At 36.4% G+C, this 21,415-nt stretch overlaps 1 protein-coding gene across 1 annotated transcript in view; it reads right to left on the bottom strand.

The window, feature by feature from the left end:
- The window catches only part of DYNC2H1 (dynein cytoplasmic 2 heavy chain 1), a 191,783-nt gene that overhangs the window by 110,382 nt on the left and 59,986 nt on the right, over nt 1-21,415 (bottom strand). The window contains exons 34-49 of the mRNA XM_063305843.1: nt 20,421-20,603; nt 19,374-19,597; nt 17,772-17,887; nt 17,328-17,527; nt 15,320-15,584; nt 14,314-14,521; nt 11,531-11,660; nt 10,865-11,020; nt 9,775-10,034; nt 8,790-9,036; nt 6,597-6,748; nt 5,754-5,898; nt 3,693-3,795; nt 2,046-2,213; nt 1,819-1,949; nt 252-500 (exon numbers count right to left, since the gene is read on the bottom strand). Of these exons, the coding sequence (XP_063161913.1) occupies nt 252-500; nt 1,819-1,949; nt 2,046-2,213; nt 3,693-3,795; nt 5,754-5,898; nt 6,597-6,748; nt 8,790-9,036; nt 9,775-10,034; nt 10,865-11,020; nt 11,531-11,660; nt 14,314-14,521; nt 15,320-15,584; nt 17,328-17,527; nt 17,772-17,887; nt 19,374-19,597; nt 20,421-20,603 (2,937 nt within the window). The remainder of the gene's footprint in view (nt 1-251; nt 501-1,818; nt 1,950-2,045; nt 2,214-3,692; nt 3,796-5,753; nt 5,899-6,596; nt 6,749-8,789; nt 9,037-9,774; nt 10,035-10,864; nt 11,021-11,530; nt 11,661-14,313; nt 14,522-15,319; nt 15,585-17,327; nt 17,528-17,771; nt 17,888-19,373; nt 19,598-20,420; nt 20,604-21,415) is intronic.

The following is a 21,415-nucleotide window of genomic DNA, read 5'->3' on the forward strand; positions in this document are numbered from 1 at the left end:
CTGAAGAACCTAACAAACAACCCAAATAAACATCTCTGAATTCCAAATAATTAAAAAGATCACTTAATAATATTATCCTTAAAAATGTGATTCAGTTAAATTTAGTTTGCATAGATATACCCACAGAAATACACACATCCAATATCTGATACTGCTAACATCCAATGGCACTAGAATCTTCCAACAGTGCACTCTTTATTTACTTCCTCAAGAGGCAAACTTAAATGATACAAATGACTTAAACAACTTACATGTTTCAAATCATTTTTGAATTGTTTCATTTCATAGCCTCTGGAAATCTTGGGTGTAATCAGAATGGCTCCATGCATGTGACTAACTAAAGATGTAATGGTTCGACGACCCACTCCACTTTGGCCTGCTAACAGAAGTGACCCTCCAGGAAAACTCAATACTCTATCAATTCTAGAAACGTAATCAAGGACTTCTGTGAAAAGTAAAATCTCTATTTCATGGTTATCTCGTCCATAATGAATAATACCCTAAGGAGAAAAAAAAAAGTTGGTCAGTACATGGAAGTGAAATAATGAAATGAAGCAATATACAACACTTTAGAAAATATTGTGTTTAGAATTATATTTTTATGGGGTATGTAAAACATTGAGACAATCTAGTCAAAATGGGACTAGGTTTCCTTCATGTCCGTTTTGTTCGTTTTTTCCCCTCTGAGTCAGTGTTGACTCCTGGCAATTGTCTGAACTGGTCCCTGCAGTTTTCATATCCTACAGCTCATTAATTCATTTTTTGAGATAATAAAATGAAGCAATGTAGAAATGATTGTGTTTTAAAATGTTTATATTCCTGCTTGGCTTGCTAAATCTTGAGACAAACTTGTCCAAATGGGAAATTACCTCAACCTGTTCACATTCTAGTGCTCATTAATTCATTCTTTTGAGAATTCCCACAATCTTTATTCAGGAAGCAATGTTTTAAAAGCTAGAATATGATAGGGTAATGAGATTTGGTGGCTGTAGAGATGCTATCGAAAAAGGAATTGATTACATTGCTATTTAACGCTAGTGTTATTTCTGTTGCTCCCTTGGGGCTCTTCCACACAGCCTGATTACTGTGCCATGAAGATACTCCATTTACTGCTTGCTGAGGACACATTCTCCCAACACAGACTCTGTCTCATAGGCAGCCAACTGCTGAGGCAGGCTAAAGCTGATGCAGGATGTACTGGGATGAAAATAGCATTTTTCCTGGGAAAATGGAAAAAGATCCCCATCGGAACAATTCACGGTGCATAGAGGTGGCAGCTTGTGTTGATATAATCAAGGCTCGCAATCGCCTTCACTGCAATTGGTCTGGCAGGTCTGCTATGAGACTGTTCCCTTTGGTCCAGTCCCTAAGTTCATTGCCTGTTCTGCAGCACTCTTTTGGCTGTTTTTAAATGGGTTAGTTGACAGTTGTCCTAGAGAGTTCAAACCTCTGAAATTGATTACCCTGTCACATGGCTCTGAAAGTGTAATGTAAAGGACTCAGAATTAGCTGTCCTGTGTGCATATATTCTATATATTCCATGAATCTTCAAAGTCTCCTCACAGCAGTATAATCTTAATATGCAGACTATAACCTGTCATAAAAGTCAGGTTTTGAAAGAAGGTTTTGCCCTTGTTGTTATGAAGACACTTTTAAAATAGGCAGACAAATGTGAAACCCAGATGGGCTGGACTGAATTCCCAGTGATCAGAATTCTACTGGGTTAACTGTCCTAAATCTGAAATATAAACTTCTGAAAATCCCCTCTCTATGTGTATATATATATGTGTGTGTGTTTGTATGTGTGTTTTAACATACCTTCCTGATAATATCTTTTAAGTCTGTTGAGTTAAGTTTGCCAAGTGGCCTCCCGTGAGGTGGCAGAGTCTGTCCTGGAGCCATAACGGTTCCTAGTTCATGGTGAGCTCCCCATGTCACATAAAAGCTATCTGTGTAAATAAAATGTAAGTGGAATTATAGTTCACTTTCTGAAATAACTATGATCGGAAAAAAAAAGAAAACAAATCTAGAATATTTTATTTTACCTGCCATGTTGTCCAAAATATCAGATCCCCAATCTCCTTGAAAGACTTTCATTAAAATATTATCAAATAGATGAACTTCTTTAGCTCCAACAATTTTGTCACGGAAAAGCCGTTTTGCTTCATATGCAACAATTTCCAAGACAGTATCTACCGAGTGTGTTAACCCCCCTGTGAAGTACATATTAACAATATGCCATTATAAATTATAGTATTCAAAATCTGAAATTCTGTACTTCAATTTAAAGTTAAAAACAAAAAAGGATGTCACATACCAGAAAACAGCCATCAACAAGCAGCAGAGAAAAAAAAAATCCAAGAATGAAGTTTCAAAGCCATTTTACTTTTAAGAATATACAATTCCACCTATTTGTTTTAATAAATAATTCATACAAACCCAAGACAAATGTATTTTTATTTAGGTCAGTGCTGGTTAATTATTTAAGAAAACTTGCCACTTAGACTTTCAGTAAGCAGGCATGCAAAACAATTTAACATGAAGAACTTCTGTGTTCAGAATGCATTCAAGGTGCATTTGTTGCTGGACCATCAGTCATTAAGATCATACCAGTTAAATCTATTATGTCTGCTCATCCCCAACCAATCCTGACAAACTGTTTAGAACCCAAAGTGCCAAAGACATGGAACTATATTTAGAGAGTGAGAGGGAAAGAAAAAACATACTGCAGGTTATCGTTAATCTAAAGTGCTAATCTTTAATACATTAGAGAAAGCTTATTATTGTAGCTATAAGCATAGATATTATGGAATACATTAAAATGTAAATTTGTGAATTAATAGTTCTACCTGTTTCCTGTAATCAAGCATGATTGCTGCTGCCTATATTACAAAGATGGCACCACTCACAAAGTAGTGCAATAAGGAGGTATTTATTAGATATACAGTATATCCTTTTTCTTCAGGAGCTCAAAGCGGCATACATAATGCTCCTATTTTCCACACAACAGCAACCCAGTGGGGTAGGCTGGGCTGAGAGCAGGCAGACTGGACCAAAGTCACCCGGAGAGCATCCACACCTGAAAAGGTATTAGAACCTGGACTCTGATCCTAGTCCAACATCTTCACCATCACCCCACACTGCCTCTCAGAAACGGGGTTCAACTTTAGTTTGGACAACTACAAACTATCTTCAGGTGAACCCCCACTAATAATAGGAACCAGCAGATATGCAGCAATCTGCAGTGACACCAACATGAAAATGCCATAATGTCAAGAAAATGCTTCAGTTATGTATTTGAGTCCTGGGGTCAACAGACGTGTTTGAGTACTTCCCCCCTCTCTTCCCCCATTAGAGGAACCCTGAAAATGGTATAAAAAGTGCTAAGTGAGCTTATGGCCATGAAATGCTGACTAATTATTGTAGGAAACCACGGACAGGAAGAAAGATTAAAAACTAGGGGAAAAAACAATAAAATGAATTTTATAATGAAGGGCAGTTTCATTGACTGGATTAATGAAAAAGAGTAAAACATACTGAAACATTTTGTCACTTCTTAATCTTACCTCCAGCTTCCTTTGTAAGTATCATTACAATATCCGCAGATAAGATGACAAAGCAAGTCAGAAACAAAAATGGGCAAAAATCATAATTAGGCATTCTGATATGCCAAATAAGCCAGGATTACTCACCTCCTGTTAAATTATATCTGAATAAACCTAGAACCCACTGAGTAAGAATACAGGGCGTAAAAAGGTAGTGGCTGTAGTCATCAACGGTGAATTTGGCTCGAACCTAGAAATACAGATGATGTAAATTCTACGGTTTTAATCCTGCCATTATTTTTTTGCAATACATTGTAATAGTTTTCTACATTTGTTCAAAACATTTTATGTACAAATTTTCATGTAAAGCAATCATATTCTAAATATATTTATAAGAAGCCCTGCTGAGGTCTCAAATATATGTAGAAATCTAGTAAATCCATATTGTGTATTTATTGCGTATGAGTTTTTTAAAACAATCTCCCATGGCCTTATTACATGCACATTTTATTGTTTTTAATGATTATTTAAGACGTGCTTTTATTAGTTTGGAAGCCACCCAGAGTCGCATGCGTGAGATGAGTGGTTATATAAATCGATAAATAAGTAAGTAAGTAAGTAAGTAAGTAAGTAAGTAACTGTCATGGATTATTTAAGCATAATTTACTGCATAAATAATAATTGGGAGGGCCTATGCAACCCACTAAGACATATACCAAAGGATACAAACCGTAACAACTGTGTTCCCAAAGCATGACAGAATAAAACCAAACAAAAAGCACTGGGGTTTTACAGGTGTGAATTCAGTTACAAAGTGCCTTTTAGAGAAATGAGGAAGCACAATTACATCTAAATATTCAAAAAAACATGTATGAGTTACTTGGAAGAAAATATCTGGGCAAGGTTGAGCTAAAAACTTAAATGGTTATACATCAGAGAATGGATGTGGTTTACGAAGCAGCAAGATAACATTTCATATGAACTATGCATTAGCCACTACACATTCTCCTATCATGTAACCTATATTTCAAGGAAATCAGATCCACATATTTTATTTGAATATGACTGAAAAAGCACCACCTGAACAATTTGGATGTGATTAGTGAATTTAAATGTACAAAACCTCCCAAAAAAAAAAGTCACATGGTTGTAGGCCAATGAAATGAAAAGATTCTGGAAACAAGAATCTAACAGCTGGAGTCACTCGAACCTGGGTATCTACCGACACTCAAGCAGTGGAACATAGACAAGAGAAGATCAAAAAAATGAGAGGCTTTAGAATTTTACATTCATCGTTAGAGACTCAGATTGGTAGATTTCCGAAAAAGTAATAGAAAGGTGTTACAGAAGATATTTGACAGTATCTGTAAAGTATGATTTTATCCATGTAAATCTATCTCAGGAAATTATACAGTGATAAAGATATTTGGCCCTTAAATACTGTACAGCACAATCTGGAAAAGAAGGTGCTATTAGCTTATATCCTCATAAAATCTCTCAAACATGAGAGATAAATGATTAAGTAAATGTTATATCAGAAAGCGTATAAAAGGGAAACATATGCTGAAGCCACTTCAGTTAAATGGACTGATGAGTCAATTCTTTCTTGCACCAGATTCAGATAGACCAGTTACACAATTTACTTCATAAGCCTTAATATAAATATTTGTTAATGTATTTTCAAACCTAAAACAATCTCACTGTTTTTAGAAATCCTACCAAACCATTCAGTTTCTACCAAGGTTAGCATTAAGAATCCTATTGCTCTGATCATCAGGCAGTCTTGATTTCTATTAATTTGCTCAATCATCTCATAAAACTATCCATGCCTGAAACCATACTAGATCTCCTGACAAGGTATTTCATTCATTAAATATGTGTTCAGTGAAAAAATATTTTCTTCTGAGTCTTGAATCTACTACTAATACATTATACTGAGTCACCCCTTCTAATCTTACAAAGGTATGACAATTTACCTCTGTTTGCTTTCATAATATATTTTGTATACTTTGTAAAAAGTGTAAAATGTTTTAACTTCTACGTATTTAAAATAGCTGAGATACAAAAGCTGGCATGCCCATCTCCTCCTTTTTTTAGCTGTAACAAGAGGAACAGCTAGCCTCACCAGGATATGCAACAAGACCATGACAAACGACATCAGTGTTACAGTACAGTTCATTTTAGGTTATTAGAACTTAAACTTTATACCTGCTCGTATACTTGAACCATAGATCCTGCCAACTGGTATATTTTTGCTAAGGATCCCCAAGCAGGATGATTTTTTAAATTCTTGTGGAGAACTGGTTCTAAGTATGCACTGTAAATTGTCTGTAGCTGATCTCTTTCTGGATAACTAGAAAATGGAAGTTTAAAATTCAGTTACAGTTTCACAGTTTATTAAAATCTAATTTGAAAATGCAAGTTTAAGAGCAGAGCAGTTAAGATGTTATGTGGCTAAGAAAGGATGATGTCTAGAAAGCATCCTATAACAAAACCTGGTGCCTGAATACCTGGCCAGATTTGGTCTGTCCCATATGAACTTTGGGGGAAAGAATAGTGAAGGTCCTCACCCCACAAGAGATGAGGGGCACTCATGATACAAGAGTTGTCTTGAGTTAATTAGAATAGCTTAGATGAGCTATTGGTTCTACTGGCTCTTTATTTTCTGATTGCAAACTTCCTTGAGTCTTCTACGAAAGTGGGCAGTCTATAAATAACTGTATATATACTGTAACTATATACAAGTTAATAAGACAAGGCTGGTTTCTCTGGGCATTTTCTTTCTTAATACCTAAAAGTTGGCAGATAACATCTTTCCAAACTTGTTGAACTTTTTCAGTTATGATTCACATACTAAGACATACACAGAAATAGATGCACTATACACAGAGAGAAATGACAATGCATTTAAATTAAGTATTGAAGCTAATCTTGAGATTGGAGAGGGAGAAATGGACAGATAGGTGCAGATGCAGGAAACAGAATAAACAACTAAGGCAAAAGTCACTTAAGTCAACTAAATCAACCTAAGATTTGGAAGTAGATACTTACTCAATTGCACAAAGACGGACTATAGAAGTAAACCTGGAAGTAAGTTTATGCCTTCCCACTGTTCCTCCAGCAGACATGGATGCCACAATTTGGATGTTTTCCAACCCAACCCACTCAAGATTTTCATCATAAAATCCTTGATATGTAAGTACCTTGGAAAATAAAAACAACAAATATGAATATTATTTAATATCTCTAAGATGCACTGTTTGGATTATGCAAATAGCAATAGTATAATACATTGTTGCTGGCTATGACCGTTACACGTTGGATTCCAAAAAAAAAAAAAAAAGAACACCAAGGAGATGCCAGGATGCTTATAATTAATAAAGATTTATTAAAAGGACCCAATATTTATAGCATCAGAGAGTCACCCCCTCAGCACACCGTGTTGAGTTTGGATTGCACCCAAGTAGGTAGTCAATGGACGTAACTTACAAACAGGGTCACCATCTGAGGTAGTTTCTATACCCCCTAATTCACTTCCCCACCCTTGGGAATGTCCACTCCGACCCAGGAGATTAATAAAAATGATTACTATTTTCCTTGATCAAATTCCAGTAAAGGGCAAAGAGGAAAGGAATACAATAGTATAGGCTGTTGTAGGAATAGGAAGAGGGTAATCCCACTGAAAGGAATACAATAGTGCAGGCTATTTGCCTTGCCAACTAGAAGTGGCAAGATGTTAACCATGCCGGAGGTAAAGGCAATAGGCAATTAACTTTAGGGTCAGAGAAGAGAGTGTTGGCAGAGTGCTAGAAAGCATTTGGCCCAGGAGAGATCAGAAAAGTCACACACCAGGCATTTCTATAAAAATAATTTTATTTACAGAAAACAAACATATTTAAAGGCTGTTTGCTGAGAGCAGAGATTTCTCTCAGCTGCATATTCTCTGCAAGCCTACACAGAAGGGAAACTGAAACTAAAACAAGTTCAGGCAAGTTCCTCCCTTAGGCAATGCAACTATTAACACGTGAAAAGGGGACAATTAAATTCAACCTCTTCACCCAGCCAAAATGATTAGTTACCATAGTAACCTTAATCTGTAGTAGAAAACATATTAACAGAGAGCATGTTAATAACCAGCAGTAGTGCAGCCAGCGCAAGCTGCTCCAGAGGTGAACACAGCAATCAATTTATTCATTAAGGTCAGAAAATTTTCTGAAAAACTGGAAAGCTTATATGGACTTCTTGCTGAAAGAAGAAAAAAAATAAATTGATGATTTATGAATTTGAAGATTTAGAAAAATGAGGATTAAATGAGGGGGTGAGGGAAAAATATTTGCAAAATATTTAAAAGGGAGGTGTCATGAGTAAGGATGGAGAGCAGGGGGCTCCTTTCCAGACTGTTAAGCGCATGCGTAGCACTGAGGAATTGGTGAGCCATTCCAAGAGGCACAGATTGGGACCGCCTTAACCTGCGGGGTTTATATGGCTGGGTTTTTCCCACGCTTGTTCAGTTTGTTAGGATTACTGTTATGTATTATCAATAAAACATTAGAGAACAGTTCCCTGTCTCAGAGTGTTTCCTGGGAGTCAGGACAGGAGGATGGACAATAAGAATGTAATTACCTGTTGAAAAGAAGGTCAGAAGTTATGTATATATTTCTTAACTTTAGTTTTTCTTTTCTTGCTGTTTTTGTTTTTCTTTGTTTTCCTCTCTTTTTTATTTGTCTTTTATTATATAAAAGCTCTTAATAAATATAAATATAAATTTAAAAAAAAACTTATTAAGGCCAGAGCAGGGAGATTGTTAGTTTGGGTTTGCGTTTGTTAAGCAAGCAGTGTGCTGTGGACAAAAGCCACTCAGGAAGAGATAGCTTATATAAGCAACCTCTCTTCCAGCCATTAAGAAGAAAGGAAAAAACAGATCAATCATTTAAAATAAAATACACTTTATACTTCTTGTCATGTTCTGAACCTAACATTCAGTGTCAGAAATATGGAAAATATCTACATGAGGAGACAATTAAATAAACTTTTTAAAAAAAATTATCTTCAACAAAGAGGGTCAAGGGCTTTAAGAATAAGACACAGAGTTTTAATGGTAGGGAAAATGCCAAATGAAACACTACGATTTGGGGAAAAAAACATTAATATATACGAATATAAGGAAACCAAGAAGCAATACAAAATTCTGTTCTGTTCTATTCAATAAAACTATTAAGAAATGAAAAATCTTACTCTACTCACCTGCTGTAGGAAAGCCACCAGAGTGCTTGTTCCCCATTTATCAGGCTTAGGCAAATTTATATCTTTTAAGTATAAAACCAGTCTTTCACAATCCTTTGGCCTATATACTCGTCCAGTATTGGTGCTAATTACTAAGCATGTCTGACTTAATTTCTGCAGAAGATGCCGAGATGTAGTCTGTGCACTGCAATGAACTGTAGCAATCTGAGTAGACCGAAGCTGGGAAAAGGCGTAACGGAGTAGCATTCTACAAAAATGAAAAGATTCAGAATTTTAAAACCTTTACAGAAATTTGGAAAAATGTAAGGTGTGTCTCAAGCTTGTGAACACTACACATCTATTGTAAAATCTTGCATTCATGGAATAAGATTGTTAAGAAAAATGTGTACTATTCCTTTATATATATTTTTAATTATGTGAGAGAGTTGTTTCACTCTATATAAATCCCAAAATGAAGAGCCAATTGTTGTTCTAAAACATAGTAGCTACTTAGTATTACATTTTGCTTTATTGCTTTTGCTTTATTACCTTGTATTAATTGCTCTTTCACTTAACTCCTTTTGGGAATTTTTCTGTTGTTCAATTAGCTCACTGCTAGTCTAAATACCAGCATTCCTTCTTCCCAGTCCTATATATTACCGGTTTTAAACCCCACTCAATTACTGTGTGACTTTGAGCCAGGCATAATCTCTCTGTCCAATCTACTTTATAACATTAATTAGATAAAGTTTATTACAGCTGTAGACCACTATCATAAAATGAATAAGCATATCTGATATGCAAAGTTGTGGTTATAAAATAAAATAGATCCTCATGCACACTGCCTAAGCATCCAGAGGAAAGGCTTCATGCTTACAGTACTATAATTTTAAGATGCAGAATAGACCCATGGCAGAAACTTCGATTTCAAAGAACACTTCCATCAATATAATTTTTCATAGCATCACATTAGTATTTTAGTTAATGTGAAAACACAAATTCTTACCCTTTACCACATCCTTCGGGTCCAACAAGAAGAAACGGTTGCTTATTATCAAAGCCTAACCAAGGCTTAAAGTAATCTAAACCTCTTTGCATATCAGGTGTTTGAATTACTGGAAGCGTCTGAATATTGCTGAAATCATCTGCAGTAAGGTTTTCAGGCTTTTTCAGTTGGTAAGAGACTAGGTGTTCAGTATCAGGGTCAAAATAGGTATCCAGTGGTTTGTTGGGATTTGGTGGGGATTCTCGGGCCCAAGAAAAAACCTAAACACATATTTTTAAAAGACTCTATAGTTAAAATGTTTTTCAAAAAGAATACCTATTATCTGTATCTATGTGATATTTGTCAGTAGGTACTTGGGTAACAATTTATCCAAACATAAGGCAAATTCTTTCTCAACAATTGCTAAGCATAAATTCAAAGTATATACTGTACATTAGTGGTGACTATTAACTTGGTCTACTGATTTTGATTCAACGGAAGCATAATTTGTTTACTTGATTCAACCACCTGATTCTCCAGTCTTTACCACACTTTAATACTCATATCTGGCAAAATGGCTTCCCCACTGCTTGTAGCCTCATCTGACCAAAGCTTCTGCAACATCCCATATTTCTACCTTTAAAATAAATAAAATGTACTGCTTAATTAAAGAAAAAAACTCTTTTTTTAAAAAAAACCGAGGCAGGAGGAGTGCACAAGAAAACTGTTTTCAGCTTGTGCAAATCTTTTCTCCAAAAAGTCTTGCTGAAATTGGATTAAAAAAAGAAAAAGGCACGTTACACCTACAAACTGCACGTGAAAATCTTCACTGACATCTTCATTAGTATCTTACTGACTGGGAATTATAATAAAGGAAAGGCAACTTATTTGAAGTCACCAGTCAAGAGAAGGCTGATTTGTCATCTAAAAGTTATTATATAATAATGCATCCCCCCATTATTGTTTTGAAAGAATCTGTATTTCCTTTGATATTTAGGTTGGACAATTACATATTTTATAACTGAATGCCAATACAATTTCTTACAAAAAGATACTTTTTGTAGCTAATGAATGAATTGCTAATGATCTGCTTTGTTGTATCAATAATTACCTCCTTGGTAAATTCCTGTCGTGATTTCATGTTGAGATTTCCTCCAAGTCCTCTTATCAGGCTAATTATAAACTGTCCACGTTCAGTGCATCCATGAAGATGGGACAACCCATTCATCACAGTTCCAACCAAACTTGTTTCTATCACATAGTCATTCTATAAAACAGATAATGCAGTAAATAAGATTAAAAATTCCAACAGGAGGATTTTAGCACAGAGCTTTTAGCAGAAATAAAATATGAAATATTATTTTTAATATTTATTATCTTTATTATAATAATTATTAGAACACTGATCATAAGAAGTAACAGATATACTTTTCTGCTATTTTAAAATGTTTGGTTTGATATATGCATAACAGCTACAATTCTTTCCCTCAGTTTTCAAAGGCCCAACCCTGCTTAGTTTCTGAACACAGACAAGATCAGCCACCTGCTGCCACCTGCTGATAATGAAGCGTCATTAATAAGGTTGCATTTGGCAGGTACAGATAAACTATTACAAAGATGCTGCAATATTTTAAAATTTTTAATATTATGAGAATTTGTACAAAACGCCTTTAAATATTATGGTAAACAAGAGTGAATGGGAAATAAATCTAGTTCAGTCAGAAAAAATAGTCAAATAGAACATATTAATATAAATAGTAGAAAATGTACTGCTTACCTGCTTTAGTACCCAATTTAAAGCTTTCTCAAAATAATCTCCAAGCCAGTTTTCAAGATTGTGTCTGCATTCTTCAGGTTGGTTTCTTAACCAAGATCTGATCAGTGAATTAAGATCAGTATCTTCATCACTAAAATGAGATGTACCTCAATTAAAGCAATGAATTTTGGAACAATTGGGATATAAATATCTTATAGTAAATGGCTCTCATTCATGAGTATTACAACAAAATTATATGCACACTTACTGAGAAGCATATTCAACAAAGCTTATTCCCAGATACAACAAGCTAGCAAAAAGATAAACAAGAAATAGATAGAAAATATGAGCAAAGATAAAACTACACAACTGAGCAAAACAAAATGAAAAAGGAATAGAATATCCACAGCGCTTCTACCTGGACTTCTCTGCCTAATGTACCCATTCTCCCAGACTTTTGGACAGATTTCCTATCAGGAAACCTACTTCTCTAGGTTATATCAGGCAATGCTTCCTTTGGATTTAAAATATCTATAGACTACTGTAAGGAATTGGGCTTTACAATTTGTCCAGATTCCATGGTTTGTTGAATTAAATGTATTTAAATATATAGACACTATTTCAGTAGATATGAAATGGTGGTTAAAGGTTCCATTGCTGATCTGCTTCAAAGCCTGACACGGAACAGTGGTGCCCTCTTGGGTAGAGGGGGCTTGGAGAGCCCCCAGAGGGGCATTTGTTCAGCATCTGTCAGACAAAGTCACTCAAATTCGCTCATAGTTGGACTCTGCCCTTGTTCCAGGTCTGGGGGAGATGCCTGGGGAGGAGTCTTGCCCAGTTATCTGAGAATGGTTTGAACTTGTTGGGCCTGATGAAGTGCACAGGGTCCTTAGGACTGTGAGCTCAGCCACCTGCTCTTTAGATCCATGCCATTCCTGCCTTGTTAAGGCAAGCTCGGGGGTGTCATGCAAGTGGGTTCTAACAGTGAATTTTTCCTTGAGTGAGGGGATTGTTCCTTTACTTCTTAAAAAGGCCCTGGTTCACCCCCTCCTCAAGAAGCCACCACTGGACCCCACCATACTGGACAATTATTGTCCAGTATCTCACCTCCCTTTCTTGGGAAAGGTAGTGGAGAAGGTGTTGGCGCAACAGCTTCAAAGGGCCTTGGAGGAAGCAGATTATCTGGATCCTTTTCAGTCAGGATTCAGACAAAGGTATGGGACAGAAATGGCATTGGTTGCGCTTTTAGATGATCTCTGGTATGGGTGGGATGGGGGTTGTACATCCATCCTTGCCCTACCTGACATCTTGGCAACTTTCGACACCATCGACCAAGGTATCCTTCTGGATCAACTCAGAAGATTGGGGGTGGGCAGCACAGTGTTGTGCTGGTCACCTCCTTTTTTCCAGGGTTGATTCCAGTCAGTGGTGATTGGAGAGGAGAGATCCCACCCTTGGCCCCTACTGTGTGGGGTGCCTCCAGGGTCAGTGCTCTCTCCACTTCTATAAAGCATCTACATGAGACCACTGGGTGAGCTCATCCATCGCCATGGAGTGAGGTATCATCAGTATGCTGATGATACCCAATTAAACATCTCTGCCCCTGGCAAATTAAGTGATGCTATGGATGTCTTATCCCAGTGTCTAGAGGCTGTGAGGGTCTGGATGAGGAACAACAGGCTTCAACTGAACCCTTGAAGAGCAGGTAGCAGTAGTGGCTAGGAGGGACTTTGCACAACTTCATATTGTATGCCAGTTGCACCTGTTCCTAGATCGAGGGGCTCTACTCACGGTTACTCATGTCCTAGTCACCTCCCGGTTGGACTACTGTAATGCACTCTACATGGGGCTGCCCTTGAAGAGTATCCAGCAGTGGTGCAAAATGCAGCCACACAGATAGTTATGTGTGGGTTATGTGCTGGTTTTGACCCTACATGGCATGGGACCAGGTTATCTAAGGGACCACCTCTCCACAATTACATCAGTCCATCCTACCAGATCCAGCAGAGAGGGCATGCTACGGGTCCTGTCGGTTAGGGAGTTACATTTGGTGGGCTTTAGGCAGCAGGCCTTCTCTGCTGTGTCGCCTGCTCTATGGAATATTCTTCCCCCAAAAGTAAGGGTGGCTTCATCACTTTTGACCTTCCAAAGGCCCCTCAAAACCTGGTTGTACCATTAGGCCTGGGGACCCCAAGGACCTGGTGAATTATTAAGGTGGCTCCACTATTACTAATATCTCTTCACTTAACATTCCTTCTTTTTAGTTTTTTTTAGTTTTTAATAATAATAATAATAATAATAATAATAGTTTAGTATTTATTAACTGTTCTTTAGCTTTGTTGTATGCCACCCAGAGTCACTTGCTGTGAGATGGGCAGTATATAATTTTTTTTGATAACATAGATACATACATACTTAGGGAGGACCTATTGAGAGTCCCCCTTGTTAAGAGGTTCATGGGATGTGGACCTGCTGATAGGCCTTCTTGTGATGACTCCTGCCTTATTTCTAGAAGTTTTGGCAGCCCTAACACACCTTGTTTTTAGCAAGCAAGTTAAATTGGAAATGTTCTAGTAAGCTTTTGGCTCGTAGTTCTGTTTGGGCAGCTATTATACTTAATTAATTGTTATTATTTTAATTGCTTTTTATTGTATTATATTTTGAATTGTTGTATGCTGTCCAGAGTCTGTATTGATTGAGGCATCTTATAAATAATTTTTTTAAAAAAATAGAAATAAATAAGAATCCAATTTCAACAGTATGGCAATTGTAACAAAGTCTTATGTTAAACTATTTCAAATTACCTAAGGAAAATCATTCCCATACGAGATATTGTGGCAGGAGAAGCACAGCTCAAGTCATGAGTTTCAAAAACAAAGTTAACATTTGGACCAAACTGAATTCTTTCTCCACTAGGCATAGTAAGTAGTCGATTGTCATCAAGGACAGAATTCAGAGATTCAATCCATTCAGGGTCTATGTCACCATCACAGATTATCCATGAAGTAATATCTGTTTACAATGAATAAAACATTCCAAGTTTATTAAAATTGCTAGCAGTTTTTCAGAATGAATTCAAATTCCATGTACTCTCATTGGATATGTATCAGTAAGGAGGGAACAATCCCGCCTTAGGCACAAAGCCAGCTGGGTGACCTTGGCCCAGTCCCTCTCTCTCAGCCCAACTCACCACACAGGGTTGTTGTTGTGGGGAAAATAGGAGGAGAAAGGAGTATTAGGTATGTTCACCGCCTTGAGTTATTTATAAAAATAATAAAGGCGGGATAGAAAATAAATAAAATAAAATAAAAATAAAGTCTCTGTTTCTTACAAGGATTTTTAATTCATGTGTATGGAGCTCATTTAATAAATAAATAGTACATAAAATCAGATTGCTATATTCTTCACAAGTACCTAAAATTAAAATGAATTCTTATTAGTCATTAGGTTTTTCCTTGTTAACCGACTACCATGAGATGCTTTATTGCTCTTTTATAATGTAACACTAGTAATTACTAAACAGTAGTGTTATTAGTGGTTTTAAACTGACAATTTTGTACAAATAAATATGTTATTATAATAATAAATATAATAATAAAGGCAGAAAGTGTGAATGTACTGCAACAATTAGCTTGGTATTTTTATTATGATATATATCTGACCAAATTAAGTCTGAAATGCTATGCATGTTTAACCAGGGGAAAAAACATTCTAATTTGACCTATATCTGCATAAATTCACATATAATCAAAAAGTAAGACTCCTTAAATAAAATTTAATACCTGCAAATTTAAAGAAAAACATGCCTACCTGGAGGTTCTCGTACTACCTGTCGAGCACTGTTTGTCAGCACACCATCCGACCACTCTCTTGTGTCCATATCAATCTGACCAAGTAACTGACGGCGAGGCATGGCCTTGGGGTTCATGGTATATGTCTTCACCACTTTGCCAACCTTTCCAAGTGCTACTCTTAACATCCGCCAAAGGGTTGATTTGCCTGCACCGCTTGGGCCGACGATAACCACACCCATTCTTTGGCGGAGCTGCTCGTACAATTCCAAAGCCTTCTTTATCTTCACAGCACATAAAAAGATAATATATGTTTATATTCCCTCCATCTTAATAACCACAGACATTTTCAGAATTTCATTTATTAGGAAAGAAGACTATCTATTTATTTATACGATTTCTATGGCTGCCCAAGTCAACAGAGTGACTCTGGGTGGCATATAAAAATCAAATATACATATACATATGCCAATCCAAGAAAGCAAGAAAGCAAGTAAGAACCTTAAAATGTACTGCAACTAACAACTGAGACTCCACTTATTGGGACTCAAAGGCCTGGGGAAAAAGCCTGGCAGGCAGGGTTGGGGCCAAGCATATATTGGGGGACAGATTATTTATTTATTTATTTAATAACCCACCTTTATTATTTTTATAAATAACTCAAGGCAGCGAACGTACCAAATACTCCTTCCTCCTCTTATTTTCCCCACAACAACCACCCTGTGAGGTGAGTTGGGCTGAAAGACAGTGACTGGTCCAAGGTCACCCAGCTGGCTTTCATGCCTGAGGTGGGACTAGAACTCACAGCCTCTTGGTTTATAGCCCGTTGTCTTAGAACTCTCATACCATGCCTGATTGGCTCTTGGACTGAGAGAGAGGGACTGTCCGAAGGTCACCCAGCCAGCTTTCATGCTTCAGGTGGGACTAGAACTCACAGCCTCTTGATTTATAGCCCATTGCCTTAACCACTAGACCATAAATATATACATAAGTCAAATTTATTCACAAAAAGTAGTGGTGCCATTGAGAAGGCATATGAGACTACTGCTTAGGGTATCCTTAAATATCACATCTAAATCAAATGTGTTTTATTCTACAAATTAACCATTCAAAACTATGACTTTGCCTTCATTTTTGCAAGAATGAGTGCCATAATAATTAACAGGATTTAGTAAGGTATAAAACAAGCAAAGGTTTCAGTTTTGCCCTCTTTCATTTTATTTTTTCCATACATTCATTCATATAACAATGTGCATGTTTTCAGTCACAATGTAATTAAGACTTTTTTTCCTTTAATTTTTTTCTTTTTGTAAAAAGCATAATTCTCTTCTGTAGTGCCTGTCCTCTGGAACATTCTCCCTCCAGAAATTAGGATGTCCCCAACCCTGTCAGCCTTTCGTAAGGCCGTGAAGAACTGGCTTTGTGCCTGGGCCTGGGGCCTCGAGCGTGTGGATGGTCCCGCCTCTTGGCTGTATTAACATCCATACATTGCTTATTTGGCAGCCATGTATATTTATTTTGCATTTTTATATTTTAATTGTTTTAATTGTAATTGTTTTAACTGTTTCATAGTTTTATTGTTGTAAGCCTCCCAGAGTCACTTGCTGAGATGGGCGGCTAAAGAAATCAAACAAACAAATAATAAATAAATAATAGCCAATATCTTGATGGCCCTGGCCCTGCCAGCCTTTCATAAATTACTGAAAACCTTGGCTTTGCCTCAGGCAGCTGTTAGGATCCTAGATGAGCCTATCTTCAAGGAAGTGAGTGTACAAATTATGAGTCACCCCAAGTGCGATATGTTGTTTTAACTGTTTAACTGTCTGTTGTTTTATTATTTCACAGTTGTTGTTTTACTGATTGTTAACCACCCAGAGTTGCATGGTAGGTAGGTGACCAAATAATCTGGATGGATGGATGGATAAAAATTGCCTAAAAGTCTGTGTGAAATCACAGATTACATATAAAGAAAGATAAAGGTTAAAGTAATCACTATTACAGTATCTAGAGTAATAGTGGATATTTACCTGGGTAGATATGATTTCCAGATTGGCCTCCTCAAAGGCTTTTTGCAAAGCACTATCTAACTCAGCATAATCTACATCATTAAAGGCAACACCAGGAAAGACATCTTTAACTAATGCATCAAACCGTGCACAATCTGCAAAGGTAAGCTTGGACATGGTATTAAGACGCAAAGCTTGGACCACAATGTGGCTTTCATTAACTGTGTGGAAAAAAAGAAATACAATACAATTTATTTTTGCATGAAGCTGCAATATAAGCAAACTAGTTTACCTTTTAGAAGCACAACAGAAATGCATATCTTTCAGGTAATAGGCTTTTAAAGCCATAAGTTTTAAGTCAAAATTCTGGGAAGTTTTAACAAGCATATAATACAAATGAAAATAAAAACAACATGCTCAGAATGCAAACATTTGAATAAATCTTTGTAGAGTAATGTTCTTTACCTTTCTTTTTCATTCCATTCTTTTTCAGCTGTCGAAGAAGATTTCCACATCCCCTCAGAACAGTCTTCAGTGCTCGCAAGCCCCAATCATAGTGCTGCTGAGGTGTCAAGAGCTCTCTGAATGGTGAAAAAAATAATTTTTAATCTTTTTCCTATCATGTATTAATGTATGTATTAATCACACATGGAAGGGCTTTGGTGCAAGAAAGAGAGGAAAAACTGGTTAAGAAGGCTAACAAGTTTTCATATGCAGGATGTGTGAGCTAATAGCATTTTTTCCCCCTTTTTTATAGTAGTCTTGCAGAAAATGGCCAATATCTTTGAGGAAAATGTTCACATTCTATGACCCATTTCTATAACTACAATGGTAAGAAAATGGGTGATACAATGGAACTTCCTTGTCTTTGGGTATTGCATGTAGCACTTGGGCATTTATCCACAGGGGAATATCAAATTAATGAGGAACTTATGAGAAAACAGCTTGTTTTTTGTTGAAATTTTGAGGAATGGCTTTTACTTTAACAAAACATGATAAAAATAAGTTATAAATCAGTATTATGTCCCAATGGGACTAAGGCAACAAAAGAGCAACATCGTGATAAGGAGACATATCATAAATCTTGATTTTGACATAAAAAAAGCTCAGAGGGACAGATTATTTGCTGAAAGTTTGATCCTATCAAAGCCAGTGGAAAAAGCATTAAAATAAAGGCCTCTGAAGATTAACTAATCTCACTAAATATAACCCAGTTCTTAAATTTCAAATTTACTTGAAAAAAATTGTTGTATTTTTTCTTCATTTGTGGGGGTGATATTAGCCTCATTTTTTCCACCCATTTTTATCAACAATTTAATTTAACCACAGCATTTGACATCAGTGTTAAAATCATCTGCGCTCCTCACTTGTCCAACTAAATTTCAGAACACAAGAAAATAATGACCTGAATCCATAATCTATTTTCAAATTAATAAATCCCTATCTGATCTGGATCAGAATTTCCAAGTGTTTTTCAACCTCAGAAAAAAGCACTATATTTCTCCTTTTCCAGCTATTAAAAAGTATAGTATACACATTTTACTGTTTCCATTGATTATACATTTTTACATCTATCACATTTTTATCTATTAACATTGTTAAACAGCATCAGATAATATTATTTTCTAACAATTACACATTACATAGCCTATGTTTTCCTAATAAAATCTCCTCTGATTTCCTCATACTGACAACTTTCAGGTTTTCTTCTTCTGCCTAACCCACGTCAGACACAATGGTTTAAAACAGAGTAGCAAAGCTTGCCTAAGACCATCAGACAAACTACTGTCTTGATTGGGTCCTAGTTCAAATCTCATGTTGTCTGCTATATTAAATCAAAATAACATGATTTCAGGAATGCTGCAGAGGTTCTACATCTCCTAAATTTTATAATGTTCAGGAAAAACAAAGGCCTTTTATGGTAATACTGAAAAGTATCTAAACAGAACAAAGAGAGTTGAAATGCTTATTCCCTAAAGATGAAGATGGAGGAACAAGACAAGAAGGAGGGGGAGGTAATAAACTGCCTGGGGGTAGGGGAATGAAAAAAGACCCCCAAACACTTACCGTGCTAAATTAAAAATATCCACCAGTTTTCTTCCCAGAGGTTTAGCATCTTTAAAACCTTCTGAATATAGTATCACTTCTGCAATTAGCTCATTATCAGGACGAGTCATAGCAACTGGTCTAAAAAGCTGTTTGAGATTGTCAGGCAATTTCTGTCTGCCTCCATAGCCTTTCCCAGCAGGATTCATGGTAATAAAAATTCCAGAATTATGATCCATTTCTACCTGATATTTAAATATATATATACATCTTCAGTAAAAACTCAATAACCTATACAAACCATGAAATAGGAACTTAACGATCTATGTAAACACCGAAGCATGTTGTATATTTCATATAACATTATAAGCATCTGAAAGACATTCAGATGGCTGACATTCTTCCGTATCTTCTCATTCACCTTTTGCCAGTATGACAAGAGATACAGAGCACTCCAATCATAAGTCATTTCTTGGCTTTGTGCTGTGAGATATCAGTCCCTAACTAAACCCAAATACTAAGGGGACACTGCTTTGATCTAAAGAGACAGATCCAACAGACTTTAAACCCTTTTATTACTCTATGTAACTCCTGGAAAATTGTATTTACGCAAGATATACATATTAAAAAATTGCAATTAATAAAATCCTTGGAATTATAACTGAAGTTACTACAAATGTTCAACACTTTTTTCTAATGCACGGCAAGAAATCACAAGTTGAAAAATCAGGTGGATCTTGAGGCTACTTCCTTCACACATGAAGCTAAGACAGATGTTTTCCAGTTATTAAGGATGCCCCTACTTTAGAAGGTGTTCAGCCTAAGTTTCTGAAAGTCATATCCCATGTCCCATATTCACCTTCAAATGTCCTTGTCTGGCTAGAGCTTGGTGGCATTTCTCTTGGGCCCTGCCTGAGACTTTGCCATCTCAGGATTTGGCCGAAACAAATTATTTGGGATGAGTCTATGATTCACCTCACCCTACTGGATAGGTTTTTCTGATCCCTGAGGTTACACTGCAGCAAAAATATGTATATGTATATGTCGTAAGAGTTTAAGATTTTGTACCTCTTTTCCAAGTAATTCACAAACAGGTTGGTGTTTCTTCAAAGCATGTTGAATTGTCTGAATCTGCATAGATACAGCAGAGAGTACAGCTTCCTCCAGACGATTAAACTCATCGAAACAGCCCCACGCTCCACATTTCACCAAGCCAACAAATATTCGCCCCATTGATTTCACATCAATGCCCTTAAAATAAGCAGGGAATGTTACTTCAGCTACATGTTATATAATATTCCTTTTCCTAAATAAAAAAGTGTAATGAATGATTAAAGTTCGTTAGAAAAGTAACAAAGCCTTGGGGAGGTGAAATGGGGCTTATTTAAACATTGCAGGGAGCAGATTTTTCTGCTTGCACGGTTTCTGCTCTTTCTATCTTAATATAAACACTGGAGTCTTGGATTCTTTTTAAAAAGTATTTTACAAAGGAAACAAGAAAAGGAATTAAAAAAAAGGAAATACTTGGCATGGAAAGCATTCACTTCTGATCTCATCCGCTACAGACACTGAGGTTGTTGTTGAAGGAGAAATGAAATCTGAATAAACTTAACAATTTGATAAATATTTCTATTTATTTATTCAGGATATGTTTTTTGCATTACAAAGGGATTACAAAGGGAACAATCATCATCTCTTTACTTAACATGCTCAGTGTACTGGTCTATACCCAATTTCAGCCAAAAAAGCTTTGGCCACCACACTTTATAACTTAAACCAGGACTCACTCACTCACTCACTCACTCACTCACTCACTCACTCATTCACTCATTCATTCATTTTGCAAATTTATATGGCCATCCATCTTAATCAAATTAATTCTGGGCAGCTAACAAGGCATATATGGACTTTGAAGAAGCAGGATACTCTTTCTTATTGATGCTTTTGAACTTCGGTGTTAGAGAACACTCCTCAGAATACTGTGGACAGCCAAGAAAACAAACAAATCGAACAAATCAACCCAGAGTTCTCAGTCGAGGCACAATGACCAGGCTCAAATTATC

The sequence above is a fragment of the Candoia aspera genome, chromosome 5, assembly GCF_035149785.1.
Source record: "Candoia aspera isolate rCanAsp1 chromosome 5, rCanAsp1.hap2, whole genome shotgun sequence".
Classification (NCBI taxonomy): Eukaryota; Metazoa; Chordata; class Lepidosauria; order Squamata; family Boidae; genus Candoia; species Candoia aspera.